The sequence below is a fragment of the Nannobrachium achirus genome, assembly GCF_963921795.1.
Source record: "Nannobrachium achirus genome assembly, chromosome: 21".
In the NCBI taxonomy this organism is placed as follows: Eukaryota; Metazoa; Chordata; class Actinopteri; order Myctophiformes; family Myctophidae; genus Nannobrachium; species Nannobrachium achirus.
Window position 1 is genome coordinate 40,877,828 of NC_137828.1, and position 19,093 is coordinate 40,896,920.

Genomic DNA, 19,093 nt, shown 5'->3' on the forward strand with positions numbered 1-19,093 from the left:
CATTTAACCACTATTTAAACCCTCAATACTTGGTAAGGTTGACCTTACCCTCTGTACTTGGTCTGCTCTTCTTTCCTTCTACACCAAACCTCTTCACCGAAAATACCTCACGTGAGGCATTGTGAGCTTGTAGATCGGCTATTTTTGGCTAATGTTCCCCTCAGAACAGGGATGCAATAAGGTTCAAGTGGTTAAATCTTTTTATTGTTGTGTATTTGTTGTAGGTTTGACTGGTGCGCCAAGCCCAGTAAAGGACTGACTCTACCTGCAGAATGTTACAGTCGGTTCTCGGGGGTGCTCTTCACTGACGATGCCTTCCAGGTCAGCACAAACAAGCTGACCTTCACTGACCTGGAGCAGCAGCTGAGGAGCAAGAGCACTATGTTCACCCGTATTGTCAATGGACAGGCAAGTTCCTAAAACTCAATTATCCCATTTAGACTAGTCCTATTCACGGCCGTTCAAAGTCTTTTCTTTCACGCGGAGAAGAAAAAATACAGCTGCGATGATCTGTTTTGTGTTATGGTCAACAGAAAACAGGTCGTTTTGACAAAACATCCGATCGGGGAAAAAGAAGTGGAGATACGTATGAGTTTTGCATACAAAGCAGTGAGAACCGGATGTCCGCGGAATACTATCCGCTAGCGAAATATATGGGAAATTGAGTTCTTTGCTTCCGCAGTGCGGTGGCTATCTGTTACCATGGTAACCAGCTAAGATGTAGACGTCTTAATGGGGAGTATATAGAGTTTGCTCTGTTTGATCTTATGAATTTGATACGGTACCCTATGAATAATATTGATTCTGTTAATATATATAGCAACAGCTCTAATTCAAATATGTTTTTTTTTCTTCAGAAAACTAAGGTCTAAATGGAATATTCAAAGAAATTGACATATTTAATAATTTTTCCCCTAAAAATGTGATGATAGCGGAATTAGCAGAAAAAGCTTACAATACTTTGTAAGCTATTTGCTAGTTCTGCTACTTTTGGAAAATCTTTGAAAATGTTCTATCCGATCCAATCTAAAAACGGATTGTTGAGAGAAAAGATTAAAAGTCTTAAAGGAGTAGTTCACCCAACACATGACTTATTGTCCATCAATTAACCACCCCATGAAGCCTTGAATTCATGGATATTCTTTTGTCTTTGTCACATTTCGAAGCCAATAATTTGTTGACCAGGTCATCAGTCAGTAGGAGACTCGGCAAGTGCAGATTCAGCCGGTCATCAAATTATTGGCTTAGGAATGCGACAGAAACTAAAGAATCTCCATAGTTTCAACTCAAGTTGATGGAGAATAAGTAATTTATAGGATGAACCACTCCTTTTAAGGGGCACAAACCAATAATGTCGTTGAATGACAGTGAGGAAATGGCCAGCACACAATGAATTTCCTTTGGCTTTTCACAAGGTTTTATTCACCTCTCCCGGAAAGAAACAACAGGCGGCCTTAAACCAAACAGGCCAGCATTGTGCCAAGACAACAGAAAGTGAGGTATAATAGCATATGCAATGATGTCCAAATGAATACAGGTGCCAACTGTCTTCAATTTGAAAGTGAACAATGAAGACTCAATATTATTCATAGGGTACCATACCAGGAAAGGACAGATGCCATGTGAAATACTAATGCAATTACATATACATATTCATAAAAATCACACAGAACAAACTCTATACAGTGGGAAAAAAATAAGTATTTGATACACTGCCAATTTTGCAAGTTTTCCAACTTACATTGTTTACACTTCAACTGTGATAGACAGAATAAAAAAAATCAATCGCATCAAATCACATTGTATGATTTTTAAATAATTAATTTGCATTTTAAATAAGTATTTGAGAATTCAGCAAGAATTCTGGCTCTCACAGAACTGTTAATGTTCTTTAACCGATTTAGTGCCATTCCCGAGAATACTCGTGAAAAGTACTCGAGTACCCAGAGTGCCGATCCCGAGTATACTCGCGAAAAGTAATATATTACTGTAACGGCGGTTATCCTACCGGGTACAATGGCGGAAGGTTCCGAGCCTGATTTCTGATTTCTCATCATCACGGATCCACGAGCACAAAATAGTAATCCCATAACATTGAGGCAGACGGGGAATCTCATCTTTCAAGTGGGAGGATGGCAATAGATGATCGCTAATAAAACACATGTTGAAAAGCTCCGTTCCGCCATTACACAACACCACGTGGACGACGAGCGTCATGACGTGATGACGTCAGACTGGAAGTGTTAACGCTATGGACTTCTGGCCTTCAAAATAAGAGACAGGCCGTTAACTCACTTACTGCCAATTAAAAATGCCCTCGAGTGGCATTAGTGCCAGCCCTCTCCATAGACTTCCATGTAATTTGTAGTGCACAGATCATGCACACCCATGCACAGATCATGCACCATGTTTGTGCAGGCTGTTCACAGCTTTCAAACAAAAAAAAAAGATTGGAAATCCGTTCAGGCATTCTTGAGATAATAGCCATTATGTTTTACATGTTATGTAAACAAAGATGGCTGCCCTGTATAAAGATGGGGTTGTATGGGGGTGGAACATGCAAAATCGCGATTGAAATCATGTTTACTAGATTTAATGGGGTCCAAAAAGATTTAAAAAAAAAAAAAAAAAATTTTTTTTTTTTCCTAAGTAAAAGTCGCCCAAAGTCGCTTGGCAGGGAAGCCCATAGTGAGAAAGTTGCTCTAAAAGTCGCCTGGCACTGTATGAGTTAATGGGGCCAGCGAGAGGCACTCTGGACATTTTAATCCGTTAATCTCTGGGGCACAGAATGGGTTAAGAAGCCCTCCTATTCTACACTCATGACCTGAAGTGAGCTAGAACCACAGTCTCAAAGATTGCCCCTTGTGTCCTTAGACAGCTCTGTGATCTTGCCCATCGTGGTGAAGTTGGAATCTGATTAATTGAGTGTAGTATGTAATCATACAGGAGGGCTTCTTAAAGAACTATTGTACACTCATTACCTGTATTAATTGCACCCGATTGAACTTTTTACCTGTATAAAAGACCCCTGTTCATACTCAATCAATCAGACCCCAACTTCTCCATTATGGGCAAGATCAAAGAGCTGTCTAAGGACACCAGGGGCAATCTTAGAAGACTGTGGTTCCAGCTCTCTTCAGGTCATTGACCAGGCCCTCCCGTCTAGTGCTGATTCCTCTCCTTTCTCATGTAATGATCATTGATTCCTTGCGAGGCCTGTATGAGCCAGATTTCTTGCTGGTTGGTAGGTGATCAAATACTTATTTCATGTAATAAAATACAAACTAATTATTTAAAAATCATATGTTATATTCTGGAGTATTGTTATTGTGTGTGTGTGTGTGTGTGTGTGTGTGTGTGTGTGTGTGTGTGTGTGTGTGTGTGTGTGTGTGTGTGTGTGTGTGTGTGTGTGTGTGTGTGTGTGTGTATTATTATTATATATATATATTTTTTTGTACCTACGATAAAAAATAGACCTTTCCATTCTTTGTAAGTGGGAAAACTTGCTAAATCAGCAGTGTATCAAATACTTATTTTCCAGACTGTATACTTAATACAGGCCACTACAGGGCCTACTAGGTGTCTGAAAGGTTAGTCAAACTACTGTAACAAAACAAGTAAAAAAATAAAATAAAATTACACAATGAAAATATAGGAGGGAGGTCATTGGAGACACTACAACACTATTAACCCATGCCTCTAGCGGACATCACGACTACGCAGAATTGAAATGATAAAAAAAAAAAAATATATATATATATATATAAAAGGATATTCCCAATCCTTGATTCTGTCGGAAAGGTGATGTGCGACCAGTTGACCAAAAAAAACAAACAAAAAAAAACGTTCTAATCATATTGTTTAATATTATCCACAGGAACAACGGGTTAAAATCCAGAAGGAGTTCACCCAGTGGCTTGCTAGCTGCCATGAGAGGTTAGACAAGCAAGTCAAGTTTGAAAACGTGAAGGATGTGATCTCGAGACCAGACGTGGCATCTAAAAGGAAGCAGTACCCCTGGACTTCTTTCTCCTCCATTGAATGGGATGGGAAACAATATAAAGCAGGACAATTTGTGAGCATTTTACTGCCATTCAATGACTGCACACTCTTTCCGAAATTAATTTGTAGCCCTGTCCATTTAAACCTTTCAATTCCCTTATATAGGCCAAGTCTCAGAAAACGCAGCCCATCCTCATCGGCACTATAGTGAGTTTTTTGCTCTATGGCAACTATGACACCGATGTCTATGCCACGGCAGGATACGTCAAACTGGCTCTGGTGAGGAAACAATCTTTGTAATCACTGTTATCAAATAATTGTTAAAAATTAGCTGCTTTGGATGTACAGTAAATATCGTACACTTCTTAACCGTCTCTTGGTTTACTAAGGAACCAAAAGCACTTCACGATGAACCCTGCCGGACCATACCTATAAGTAAGATGGACAGGACTGCCACCCACGCTTCCATCAAGAAAATAATTGATGGTGAACTAGCTAAGTGAGTAGAGGATTGAGTGCCAATTCAACTGTTGACTTGGTACATAGACATTACATTCTAATAACAGTATGTCCGATCTTTATTCTTTAGCTTTATTCTTTATTTCTGTATCTATGTATGCAGTTTGTGAACAACACCTCTTCACCAAACATCTTGTTGCGACTGTCAGGTCGCAGTTACTATCAAAACCTCCACCGGCTGTCAGTCTGTCTGTCAGTCACACGTCACACTTTTGCCCTACTCACATCTCTGCCACCGTTGCCCCTATCCATGCCAAACTTTGCACACGCACTCCTTGGCTGCCAAACCACAAACTCTACCCCTCATTTCTTACATGGCCCTCTTGTAGCGCCACCATGAGGCCAATTCCTGCAAAACACATATTTGGACACTGCTCCTACAGATTTTGCCCTACAATGACGCAAAGCAGTAAACAGTAACTCTAAAGTCATGTCATCAACATGGATCTGTCCCATTTCCCATATTCCCTCCTGATTGCCTACCAATGCCTTCTAAAGTTTGTGTATGTGACCTGTCGGTCCATTATCTCCCGATTAGGGAGTCTTACTGGTGAGGTCTTACTGGTGAGATATCTTACACAGGATAACGAATACAAGAACGCTCACCCCAAAACCCAGTTCAAAGGTATTCCTAAATGCAACCTCAGTGAAAGTATGCCTAAACCTACTCTTATTCCTATACTTAACCTCATTAAAACTATACCTAATGCTAATCCTAAACGTATCCAACCACAGTAAAATGAATACAAGAACGTTGGGGGTGAGCTGTCCACAAAGAAAATGTGGGCAATTGTGTTTTTGGGGCGAGCGTTCCCATTACCCTATAACTATTGCCCCATCCAAGACTGCATGAGTATTAATTAAAGTCAAGTCATACCACTTAGTGTTTCTCTCAGCCACATCTCTTCTGTCTCAAATGGTGATGAATGTTTTAATGTGGGATGAGTTTGTGATGTGTGTTTCATTGTTCCAGGCTGCCAGAGAAGCTGATTTTAAGTTGGCCTGAAAACAACGAATGGCCAAAAGATGCTGTATGTGCAGCAGGGACTCCATTAGGTACATTTGTCACAACGTAAAGTTCCAGCCTCGCCTTCCCATTATTATTTGTAGCAGATTAAAATAGCAGATCTACAAGCTCTCAACGATTGGCTATTTTGGCAAGCATTCCCCCCCAGAATAGGGATGCTGGGGGTTCAAGTGGTTAACAAAACTGCCATTTTAAGTTTTAAACATATTTTGATTATCGCGATATACTGTATATTGTTAATTGCAATTATTCTTGCCACAACCATTTTGACACGTAATTTTCATATTGTCCCATCCCTACCCACAAGCACTATAGCATTGGTGTCGGGCGGATACCTCCTGTGTCCATATCCAAACTGTTTTTTTCGTAAATCAATGCCTTACTGGATCATACTACATGTCACACAAAAGTAGCAGATCCGCAAGCTCGAAACGTGCCGTGAAGCGACATATTTGATACTTTTGAATTTGAATCCTGAAAGGTAACAGTTTTGGACATTTCCACCCGACAGAGACGATAGGTATACAGTGTACATGTTGATGGTGTTCCTATTAATGACACGGTCTGTTCCAATATCTTTTCAGGACCGATCCGTGTCGAAATTATGAACAGGAAAGAGGAGCTCATATCCAGATTTCCAACACACAGCAGCCAGCATGCAATAAAGAAACTGGAGATAGAGCTCAAAGTAGTCTGGCATGATGGTAAGATCATCTGTATTATATTATTGTCTTGTGTGTTGAATGGAATTTTGGTATCTTTCAGATTAAGATTAAGAGTATTTGAATTGGCCAGTAGCAACAGAATACAACAGAACTTCATACGCTGTTTCTATCCACCTCTTTCCACGGGAATTTACTGGAGAATGTTTTGCACCACACTGCACCACACTTCCGGTTAACAGCAGACATACAAGCTCACGTCGCGTCGCAGATGCAGCCGTTGTGAGCTTGTAGATCGCACTCGGCTGCGGCGCCGGAAGCTCCGTCCAATTTCTGCGCAATGCACGATGGGATGTTGGAAACTTGTGGATAAAATGAAGCATGGATTGGCACATACACATATTCACAGTGAAGGCAGTTGAGAACATCAAGGAAACACCATTTTACCACCCCAAACATTGCTTTGCGTGCCATCAAACATATAATTTTGCGAATGTCTGTCTGTCTGTCTGTCTGTCTGTCTGTCTGTCTGAGTGTCTGAGTGAGTGTCTGTCTGTCACAGCGTTTCTCCTCAGTGGCTGGAGCAATTGATCTGAAATCGCATCACCAATAGCATATGAACACACCTGACATAACTGTGAAGCCCGTTTGTCACTTTCACAAATCATATGCTGTATATTAGCATTTTTATGGTGTATCTATATCTATTTAGCCTACAGTACCTTTTGTGACCACACATGTTAAGGGAGGGGCGCTGTTGTTCAGGCCATGCACAAGCACACACAAACCCACACACACACACACGGGGGGGGGGGGGGGGGGGAGTGTGTGTGTGTGTGTGCGGGCGGGCGGGCGGGCGGGGGGGGGGGGTTCTGGCCCTGTTACAGATGTTGTCCAAAAATCATGCAGATCGGTACACAGTATCTCTGTAGCCGTTAAATGGAACGGGCATTTCTTACATTGATGCTCCTACATATTAGCATGCAAGCACCAGTTAAAGTTACTTTCCATCCCTCATATACTGTGTGCACAGTGCACATCCCATAACCCACACACTGCACATCATTTCGGAGCTCATATCTTTGAACGGGTAAGGGCTAGTGTTATTAATTTATGATTTTCTTCTTACACTGACTTCTATCCCTGTCAAGGACAAGGGTAGACTGATGCAAGGTTGGGGGGGGGTTCTGCTTTCACAACGTTTCACAAGTCACATATTGGGACAAAATACATTTCTTGTCCTGCGATTATAATTATTTTGGCTTTAATCCCTGAGATCGTGCCAAACATCATGTCTCACCTCGACACAGGATACGAATTCTGACCTGATGTTCAAGATTCAATTTATTCCCAGAGCCATTTGCTCAATGGTAATAATGCAAGAAACCTGGTTCAAATCCGGCATAGAAGAGGACAATGTTAGTGTATTTGTTTGAATTACTATACCATATATTAATTTGTCATGACTTTTCTTCATATGCAGGTCCTGAGGGTGATCAAGAACTAATTTGCCACACGGCAAAGCATGCAGCAGCGTGGAATTACTGGTTTAAAGCCATGGGTACTACTCTACTTAATTCTCATTTAACTTCTTTAACTTGAATGTCCTGTTTTTTATATGGTCATTAGTCTCGTGACTGTTGCCTACAAGGATTTTCAGATGCTTCCATCATACAGTCTGGAGCAACGCAAGCTCTGAAACTGATTGGAGGATAAAGCGGATGTGACGCCTCCTCCTTGCGCAAATTTGTCCTAATGTAAATATAAAATGGAAGCATATGCTATGCTTCAATTGTCAATTTATACTAGGACAAATTTGCTTATTAGAAATGGAAATTCTAAAATAAAATGTAAAGATTACTGAACAGAAATGACGAACGAATGGCGACTTCAATTCTCAGATTTCTGGAGTTTTAGTTCCAGACTTTATAGCATTCGGAGATTGTGGAATAGCTACACGAGGTCATCAAAACATCTCACCATGTCTCCATGTTGGTGCAGAGAATCTGGACAAGCTGGGGAAGCATACCCTCTACCTCACAACCCTGCTCAGCGACAGCAACTCCAACACCTTTGGAGGAAAACAACTTCCCAGATACTCACTTCCATTCACTATCACAGGTAATGACAACATGCATAACTGCTGAACAGGCCAATGTTGTTCCCTATGTAACTGGTTTTCGAACGTTTTTTGTGTCAAGGACCCCCAAAATTATATACTGTATATTTGGCCACGGTCCCCTATTTGAAAATGTTTTGTGCTAGGGACATTATGATAATTATTATAACATTATGAGATAAAAAAAAGAATAACTAGATCTCAGATGTACAAGCTTTCTGAGTCCAAAAGCTGAATGAATCCATAAAATAAATCATGTCTAATAATCAGCTGACAAATGACATAACTTAGAAGTGTATTTAAAAGAAGAAGAAACTATAATGGCCAGAGCTTCTGAATAGATGTTTATTTCCACGTCTTTTCAAATGAAAGGCAAAGACGGACAGATCTCTATAACTCTATAAACATATTCCCAAGGGTTGTCCCTCCAGTGTTATGATGATGTAATACACCTGTAATGTGAAACTATTTGTAGCTCATCCTGGGAGAGGAGAGTCTGTAAGAGTCAAATCATGGGACAATTATGAGGTAGCTTCCCCATCAGTGCTCCGTGTTTGTGTTGGCAGTACAGACTATGTTGGACTGAGCGAGTTCAGTCAGGACAAAGAATATACAGCATGATGCACACACTATACTAAAGGATCCTTATATGCCTTAATACATTATATTTGCCCCTGTAACAAAAATTTGAAATGAAAAACATCTTAAATTTTGTATTTATTTTGGAAATAGTTCATCAGGGATACGCACTCCCGTCGCAAGTTGATGTCATTTGTCCATCCATATGTGGTCCAACATGGACAAACATGGATCCCAACCCACTGTTTGGGTAACCGTGGTCTACAGAATAATAGGGTTATGTTATGAATGAGCTAATCACGATACATTCACACGTTGTTGTCACCTTTTCCTCTGTTCTCCCCCAAGAGGCCAACGCTGAAAGGTTTGTGGTGACTCCACTGACTGCCCCTCTCAAGGTGGGGATGCCCTTTCACCTTCCCCTGGAGATCATGGATAAGTTTGGCAACCCAGCACTGCCCCCTCCTGGTCTCAAACCTTTGCTGGAATGCAGGTGGGTTTTTGGAGCAGTGCTAACTGCTTCCAGTATTTGATGTTCTGTGTTCTCATGTCCCTATGCAGTTCCAACAGCTGTAATACCTTTATGTGATGCTGGTGAGCATACACTACACACACACACACACACACACACACACACACACACACACACACACACACACACACACACTAGCTTAACTCATTTGCTGCTATGGCCGAGGAGCCCGAAAAAATCTCGCTGTACGGCCCTGCCATGCCCGAGGAACCCGAGAATTTCCCGGTTTTGAAAAAAAAAAAAAAAATGTAGTAGGCATGATAGCAATCGCGAAATTGTATGTTTAACCCCCATAGCAACCCCATCTTTCAAACATGGCAGCCATCTTTGTTTACATTTTAGGAAAACATAATGGCTGCTATCTCATGAATGCCTGAACGGATTTCCATTCGGATTTTTTTGTTTGAAAGCTGTGAGCAATGTGGACACACGTGGTTCATTATCTAGGCATGGGTGTGCATGATCCGTGCACTATGAATTACATGGAAGTCTATGGAGACAGGGGCATATGAGAGTACGAAGGTATTGTTAAATGGCAGGGAATGTGTTAATGAAATGAACTGCTCCACTTCAAACTGTTTGATATCTTCACTTTTCCGTGCCTTTTGGGGAGGTAACAGTTTATTCAACAACAAGCAGCCTAATAATCCTAGTTTAGCTCTTAATTGCCATGAGAAAACATAAACAACCTTTACTTTGCCAAAGAAAGTGTCAAAATAATATATGAATTAAGAAGAAAATGGGGAAAGTATGTGTTAAACAGAACTTTGACACATTGCGTCGTTATCTACATGTTATTTTGCTGAAACAAATTGCAGCACTCTTTTGCAGTCACAATTTAAAATGTGTTTAAAGGTTATGTGCAGTAGGGATGGGACGATATGAACATTTCATATCACGATTATTGTGACAAAAGAAAGCGCGATTTACGATATTATTGCGATAATCAAAATCCATTATCCTGGTGCGGAACATTTGCCACAAAATGGATCTACAAGCTCAAAACGATTTTTTTGGCAAAGACATTTGATAGTAGAAAGAGACCTTTTACCAATTATAGATGTGGTACCGGATATGCAGCATGGCAAGTAAAAGGTGAATTGATCCCAGTGCATGATGGAGGACGGTATCACGATAAATTAAATCTCCACGATACGATTATCGCGAGTGCTTTTTACCATGATAAAACGATAATATCACTAATAGTCCCATCCCTAATGTGCAGTAGTTCTAGAGGTCTACTCTCTTTGGGGCTTTTATGCCTTTTATTGATAGTAGACTGACAGGAAATGGGGGGGAGAGATGGGGAGTGACACGCAGCAAAGGTCATCGGTATTCCAACCCACGACACGCTGTTAGGCTGGCATTGCAGCCTAGGAGTTCTTCTGTCGTTGGTCATCTCTCACTGACCGAGCTCTGGTCTGACATAACACACAACCTCACCCCCATTGCAGCTGCCTCCCCCTCCCTCTCTCTGTCTCCCTCCCTCTCTCTCTCTCTCCCTCCACTCCCTCTCTATGTAAGTAAGCCTTTGTGAACCCCCCGGGGCCCATTATAATTGCCCTCTATAAGCCCTGGGGGCTGGGGCCCATGAACATGACTTTAGTATGTCGCAGGGACTTACCCCAATCCAACCCTTGATGCTGAGTGCTAAGCAGGGAAGCATTGGGTAGCATTTTATGTCTTTGATATGACCCGGCCGGGGATGGAACCCCGACCTCCCAGTCTCAGGGCGGACACTCTTAAAGGGGAAGACCACCCATTTTCAATATTGAACTATGTCATTAATATACCTTAGAGGAGTTGTGTGGAAATAGAAAAAAAGTTCCCCCCCTTCTGTGTTGCCTAGAACTGGAGGATTGATTTTGGGGTTTCTATTGTAAAGTACAACTTGATGACATCACACATTGTACTTTACAATACAAACCCCAAAATCAATCCTCCAGTTCTAGGCAACACAGAATGGGGGGAACCTTTTTTCTATTTCCACACAACTCCTCTAAGGTATATTAATGACATATTTCAATATTGAAAATTGGTGGTCTTCCCCTTTAACCACGAGGCCACTGAACTGGCTCCATCCCTATATCCCTCTCTCAGGCTCTGGTCTCACAACAGAAACGGTTGTCGATATTTGGAATCCGGACACACAGACAAACGAGCACAGCCACAGTACAAAGTGAACCAAATGGACCCTTACAGGGGCATTTGTTTCCATTTGTACATTCCTGTAAGGGTCTCTTTGGAACCCCCTCAAGGACTCCTGAGGGTCGCTAGATTGATTTGTTTTTATTACACACTGGTATGATCCGAAAGGTACTTGTCAGATGTTCATAATATGCCAGATGTGCTGTGTACAGCAACATTAACTACTTTATTCTTTTTTTACTTTGTTTCAGTGGCGACGTGGAAATCAGTTACCGGGGAACGACTACCAGTGGGACCAGTTTCACCATCACAGACGTCAAAGCAAAGGGCAAAGTGCACTACCATTGTGAGGTCAGTGAGTAGAACTAAAGTAAAACATTTCTACTTCTGTGCATTCCCTTTGTTTCAAAGCAGTGGTTCTCAAAGTCCATGGACCCACAATGGTTCTTAAAGGCCACTACACACTAGGGATGGGACAATAATCGTTATTATTGTTTATCGTGATAAAAAACTCACACAATAATCGTATTGTGGAGATTTAAATTTAGCGTGAAATTATCCTCCGTCAGGCACTGGGATCAATTCATTTTTTATTTGCCGAGCTGCATATCCGGTATAATTTAACCCATTTTGGGTGGGAACTGGGAACCCCTTTTGATCTTTTTACCTTTAAGGACGTATATAGCACAGTATATAGCAGCATAATGTTTTTGTAATTTTTTTTACAAAGAAAACTTGATTTCAGAAGGTCATGATTTAAGTAATGTAATGCTATTCCCGACGAAACCGAAAGAACACCGCTGTACGGCCCTGCTGCGCCCGAGGAACCCGAAGATTTAACTCATTTAGTGCTGATCGCGCGTATACTAGCGAAATATTAAACGCGCTCCAGAGTGCTGATCGCGTGTGAACTCGCGAAATATACTGTATATACAGTAAAGCTGGCAGGGCTTACCTTCGGTCCCGGGGAGCACATCTGGCATGGGTGAAGTCCGCGATTGGTTTCTGGATCGGCCCCTCGGAGAACTGTTTCCGGCCGCATTTCCGGTTTTCGACCGGATCAGGTTTCCGTATCCGGTCGGAGGCATGACCAAAACCATATCGCAGCTTCCATTAGCTTTCATGTATACAGTAGCAGATACTGCTCGGCGATGGAAATGTCTTTTTTCAATCTGATTTTTTTATTTGGAAGCTGTGATCGGGTCTACACACGCCTGGTACATGATCCGTGCACAGATCGTGCGCGCAAATCGCCCACGTGCCCACGCGGGACCATAGCTTAGCTTCCATTCGCTTTCATGTAAACAGTAGCAGATACTGCTCAGTGACAGAAAGGTCTTTTTTCGATGGGATTTTTTTATTTGAAAGCTGATCGGGTCTACACACGCCTGGTACATGATCCGTGCACAGATCGTGCGCGCACATCGCGCACGTGCCCACGTTAAAAGGTAAGGACGGCATGGCAATTGATGAGTTCAGCGATGTTTTAAATGACAGTAAATGAGTTAAAAGCTTTAACTCTATATACATCGGACGTAATATTCATATCTTGCTAAAGTAAAGCATGACCACACATTCTCCAGGTGCCCTATATGTGGTTTATCGCGCGACGGTGCAGGGTTTTACGGATTACTGCAGGTTTTATTTTGACTGCCTGTTATTGAGTTAAGGGGACTGTCCATGGAGTCTATTAGGCAGTAAAGCCCTGTCGTTCAGTTCCCCAGCAGCCCTCATAGCATAGAGTGGAGCCCATAAGCCTATTTCTACTTATTGTTTTGTTGTGGTCAAGTTTTTTTAGTTTTTCTTTTTTAATCAGTTATAAGTTATCATTGTACATCCATGCCTTGGTTGTCCCACAAAGCCGCTAAACAGATGTTAATGCTGTTATGTTTTGCCAAGTTCCGAAAAAGACACGCTGTTATTGGCCAGTACAGTCACTTTGATTGGTTGTGTTGAATACTCACCCCAAAACACAATTTACGAGACTGTGACCACTTGCCGTGGTTACAAACTAGGGATGTTCCTAGCGACTAATTTCACTGACGTGTACACAGCAATTTTGTAAACGAATATTCGACTATTCGAAAATGTATTGTTTTTCTTTTTTTTAATTGTAATTTCACACAGAAAATAGCCAAAACTGAGCACTTCGATCTATTAGGGCAAACCTCGTTTGAAAAAAGTATAAAGAGTATATAAAAGCCTTTTAAAATGTTATATGATATTGAAATCTTGCTCTAATTAATCAATTACGTCATTGCGCGAATCTAGGCCAGATCAATAATTAGTGCATCAGTCTCAGCTTGGTCACTACAACAGCTGATGTCTGTCTGACTGGAGTTGCTATACTAACTGAGCAACAGCTCTGTTCTCTTCAAAGTTAGCTACATAATGGTATTCATTCTCAGCCAATGTATGATTAAGCATTCTCCTTGGCTTGTTCTCACCTCAAAATATGGATTAATTCATGGACCGGATCACAGATGCAGCGTGCAGGCTATCCTACTCGAGGTAACGAGTGATTCACATCCAGTATCTTTAAGATACACGTCGCTTAATTGCCATTAATTTACTCGCGCAGCGGACAGCCTGCTTGGTGTGTGGCTGCGTGCAGTGCCATGCACACTCACTGCAGGTCAGCGCGGCCACCACTGACCACAGCGCGCAACAGTCAGACTGTGACACAGACAGTCATGCTCCGCAAATCAACCAAGGGAATGCTTAATTTGCTTGTTAAAAAGTAACATTTTATTAACTCATCTGCTGCCATTTAACAATACCTTCGTACTCTAATTATGCCAAACTGTCTCCATAGACTTCCATGTAATTCATAGTGCACGGATCATGCACACCCATGCCTAGATAATGCACCACGTGTGTCCACATTGCTCACAGCTTTCAAACAAAAAAATCCGAATGGAAATCCGTTCAGGCATTCATGAGATAGCAGCCATTATGTTTTCCTAAAATGTAAACAAAGATGGCTGCCATGTTTGAAAGATGGGGTTGCTATGGGGGTTAAACATGCAATTTCGCGATCGCTATCATGCCTACTACCGTATTTTCCGGACTATAAGGCGCACTTAAAAGCCTTTAATTTTCTCAAAAAACTACAGTGCGCCTTATAGTCCAGTGCGCCTTATATATGGATCATTCATTGACATTGACATTCCCTTTAGCACAGCTCCATCTGTTGGATGCATAACGCAACGGTAGCGTCTATTATGTGCACCTTATAGTCAGGTGCGCCTTATATATGAAAACAGTTTGAAAATAGACCATTCATTGACAGTGCGCCTTATAGTCAGGTGCGCCTTATAGTCCAGAAAATACTGTAAATGTTTTGGAGTCAAAAAAATTTTTTTGAAAAATGTTTTCTTTTTCTTTTCTTTTTTTTTTTTTTTTTCAAAAATTCTCGGGTTCCTCGGGCGTGGCAGGGTGGTACATCGCGAAATTCTCGGGTTCCTCAGGTTTGGCAGCATATGAGTTAAGACAAGACAGTAATATGGGCGCAGAATTTAGGCCCTGGTCAGGTCCCATCGGGCTTGCAGGACTAGTTCAAACCCATGTTTAATGCACAAAAAAAACAAAAAAAAACACAAATCTATAAAAAGCCATTGGCCGTTTCTCTGGTTAAATATAGTTTGAATAATAAATAAGTGATGTATTATTTTTGCAGACCCAACATGAGCTGAAAGTGACCGTACCTGGCCTCAGTGTGGACTCTCAGACGGTCAAGATCAGTCTACTTCCTGGTAAGATTGCATCCTCATTAATTTGGAACAATTAATCTGCTCCCAACCACTCTTATAACACCACAATGACAGATGTAGTGACAGCACTTTTACAATCTACAGAGCTTAGAGAGAGCGAGAGATGAAGCAGGGACCCCCCCCCCACCAAAACTGTGTTTTTCATTTATTTCATAGACTTGTTTGACAGCACTGTCATCAGTTTTCATGCTTTATTGGTTGTTTGTTTATTCACACATGATTTTTTCTATTGGTGTTGGATTCATGTTAACACTTATGTTGCAATGATTTTTTCTCTTCAATGTCTCGCGTTGCCATGATGTGAAAAAAAATCGGAAATCGATCGACTCACGCTCACCGCGACTCAAAAAGTACGAGTCGAAAAGTCGAAAAATATATATATTTTTTTATTTTTCAAAAGTTTTCCCCCCCAAAAAGGTTTTAATCGTTCAAAAACGTCATAAGCGTTAATGTTTTCCATATGTGAGAGGACCGTGTGTGTGTGTGTGTGTGTGTGTGTGTGTGTGTGTGTGTGTGTGTGTGTGTGTGTCAGTGTGTGTGTGTGTGTGTGTGTGTGTGTGTGTGTGTCGGAGACGAGCGCATGCCTGCATGTGTTGTGCATTCGCATGCATGCGGCGCTAGTCAGGTCCGCGGACTACTGGTTGAGAAACACTGCTGGAACGGGCTGATGTGCGCGTCATAGCAGTGCGCGCTGACTTGCCTGACTGTATCAACTCTATGGACTGGATGCTTTTGTTTAGCCTGAGCGCCCCCACTACGTTCCATGGACTTTGTAACTCTGCTTCTAGTCTCTAAAGAACAGACTCCATGCTAACGCAAGGAAGTGCAATTATTTATTATAATTATTATTAGGGCTTTGATGCAAGTTCCGATGGGTGCAGCTGCATACGTTGTGTTCCTTAAAGTAATGCGCCGTTGTGCTCTCCTCTCAGCTGCTGCTTAGCGAGAAAAAAAAAGTGAAAAAAGTCGATCGACGCGTCGATTTTCGGCCGCGACGCGTCGATTCGCCAATAATGCGTCGATTAACATCCCTAGTTACCATAGACTTCCATGTAATTGCAATTGTGTAAAAAGTGCACGCCCCTGCCTAGATGATGCACCACGTGTGTAGATGCTGTTCACAGCTTTCAAACAAAAAAATCCGCTTGGAAATCCGTTCAGGCATTCATGATTTATCAGCCATTATGTTTTCTTCAGATGTAAACAAACATGGCTGCCATGTTTGAAAGAATGAGTTGGTATGGGGGTTAAACATGCAATTTCGCGATCGCGATCATGCCTAATACATTTCTGGAGGTCCAAAAAAATTTTTTGAAAAAAAAAAAAAAAAATGTTTTTTTCCAAAAACGGCCCAAACTCGGGAAACTCGGGGTTGGCACAGCGGTAGTACCAATACAAACTCGGGAAACTCTGGGTTGGCACCATATGTGTTAATGCAGTGTTTCTCAAATGGGGGTACGTGTACCCCTAGGGGTACGCGGAGGTACTGCAGGGGGTACTCAGAAATTGCCCCCCAACAAGAGAAAAATAGTTTAAATCATGCTAATATTGTTCATAGTTAAATAATTTACTACAATTGAATTAGGAGGGGGAAAAAACATGTACTGTTGTGTTTAATGATGACAAATGGAGAAACTTGATATGAGCCTGAGTTGCTAACCCAAAGTACATGGTACACAGGCAACTGTGTTTTAAAGTTGTTTGAATGTATTAAGGTTATTGATATGAAAACCGCTTTAAATTCTTTCACTCCATTCCTTATTTGTGATTTTATATTCTTGAAATAGCATCATATACCACTATTTATTTATATTTTAATTAAAGTTTTATAAGCAAAATGTTGTTGTCGGGTAAAGGGGGTACTTGGATTCAGAAATCAGGGAAAGGGGGTACTCAAGCCAAAAAAGATTGAGAAACACTGTGTTAATGTGTACCGGTATTTTCAGACATTTAACAACTTAAACCCTCAACACTAACTTTTCCTTGCACTACAATTATTTAACCTAGCCAAGCATTAAAATATTCAATGTCTTCCATTGCCAAAATCTCACCTTTTAATGTGCACGATGTGCATGGGTCATTCACAGATAATGCACGGATTGGAAATCCATTCAGGCATTCAAAAGATAGGCTATAGTGTTTTCTTCAAATGTAAACAAACATGGCTGCCATGGGCTGTTCTGGGAGTCAAACATGCATTTCGCAATCGATAGGGAGAGTAGGGAGGGCAAAAAAAAAAAAAACGGCCAGCTCGGGAAACTCGGGTTTGGCAACAAGTGTGTTAAGGGGCCTTTAGAGAGGAGGTAGAACAAAGTGCCAGATGTTTTCCATGTTGAATCTCGTGTAGCCAGTCAACTATTCCACAATCTTCGAATGCTATATAGCGTCTGTAACTACAACCAGGAAGCTGTCATCTGTTTGTCATTTCCGTTCAAAAAATATATCTTTACATTTAATATTTTTGTCATTTCTGCTAAGTAGCAAGCTATATAGTATGCTTATAGAGGATTTTGATTTATATTCGGATAAATTTGTGCGACTGTAAAGACAAATGGAAGCGGGGAGGAGGCATCACATCCGCTTTATCCCCAGATCATTTTCAAATCTTCCGTTGCTCCAGACTGTATGACGGAAGGATTTGAAAATTGTGGGAGGCAACGGTCTGGCGAATGGCGGGAACAGTCTCGCAAACGAACTAAACTAAATATAATAGGATTACAGTCTTAAACTGTCATATCTTTGTCCTATATGCATTAACCACACAAACCCTAATGTTGTGTGTAAAGGGGTAAATAAAGAGAGGACAGGTATTGGACCCCTGTGTTTAATATCCCCAACAACTCATTCAGTCTGTAGAAGTATCACTGGTTCCTGAGCTGTCTTGTTAATATTTTGCAGGTAATCCACATGCTATCTACGTGAAAGGAAAGGACAACCTAATAACCGTAGAGAATGGAAACCCTATCAGCTTCGATGTTGAGATCCACGACGAAGCTGGAAACATCACGGCTCACCCCAAGCTGATCGTTTGTTGCGAGGTATGTACTTTGTACAGTTTGTATGATTATCACTGAAAGTTGGTTGCCAGGCTTATACAGTTTCTGTGGTTGTCATGGAGATACAATCATCCTGTTTCATTTCAATGACTCCCATAACTCTTGAGAGTATACAAATGGGACCAAGTGTCACATTTGTACACTGTCGGCGTCCAACGGACCTAGGACCGAACAATGAGGAATACCGGTACTCGGTTACTTAAAGGGACTACATCATCAATTTTCCTATTTTTTTTTTTTTTTTTTTTTTGTGTCCCACCAGCTATCTATCCTCACAAACACCTATTTCTGACCTTTGTGTCTTTCTCAGTTTATGGACAGATCTATGTAAGCAGTTCTCAGAACGGGCTGTCAGATTTTCTCCCTCTGGTGACATCAACAGAGGGACCTACTTCTGTGCTGTGTGCTGTGCTGAGTGGGGGTTGGGGAGGGGTGGGCAGGCCTGAGCAGGAGCTGGGAGAGGGTTGGGGAGGGAGGTGGGCAGGCCTGAGCAGGAGGCGGGGAGGAGCTGGGATGAGGGTGGAGCTCAATAGTGCAGTTCTCCCACTCAGGACAAGGTGGTGCTGCAGCTGAAAATGCTCTGAAAGCCAGAAATGACAGGGGCGCTCTGTATTCAGGATGTGGTAATTTAGCCTCAAACCTTTTGAAAAACATTTTTGGGACAATATGATATTAA

The 19,093-nt window shown here is 41.5% G+C and overlaps 1 protein-coding gene across 1 annotated transcript in view; it reads left to right on the top strand.

The window, feature by feature from the left end:
* The window catches only part of smchd1 (structural maintenance of chromosomes flexible hinge domain containing 1), a 62,345-nt gene that overhangs the window by 15,455 nt on the left and 27,797 nt on the right, over positions 1 to 19,093 (top strand). Inside the window, exons 12-23 of the mRNA XM_080752378.1 lie at positions 225 to 408; positions 3,878 to 4,075; positions 4,168 to 4,281; positions 4,392 to 4,501; positions 5,495 to 5,577; positions 6,133 to 6,252; positions 7,694 to 7,771; positions 8,212 to 8,331; positions 9,257 to 9,401; positions 11,840 to 11,939; positions 15,268 to 15,343; positions 18,260 to 18,399. Coding sequence (XP_080608504.1) covers positions 225 to 408; positions 3,878 to 4,075; positions 4,168 to 4,281; positions 4,392 to 4,501; positions 5,495 to 5,577; positions 6,133 to 6,252; positions 7,694 to 7,771; positions 8,212 to 8,331; positions 9,257 to 9,401; positions 11,840 to 11,939; positions 15,268 to 15,343; positions 18,260 to 18,399 — 1,468 coding nt within the window. The remainder of the gene's footprint in view (positions 1 to 224; positions 409 to 3,877; positions 4,076 to 4,167; positions 4,282 to 4,391; positions 4,502 to 5,494; positions 5,578 to 6,132; positions 6,253 to 7,693; positions 7,772 to 8,211; positions 8,332 to 9,256; positions 9,402 to 11,839; positions 11,940 to 15,267; positions 15,344 to 18,259; positions 18,400 to 19,093) is intronic.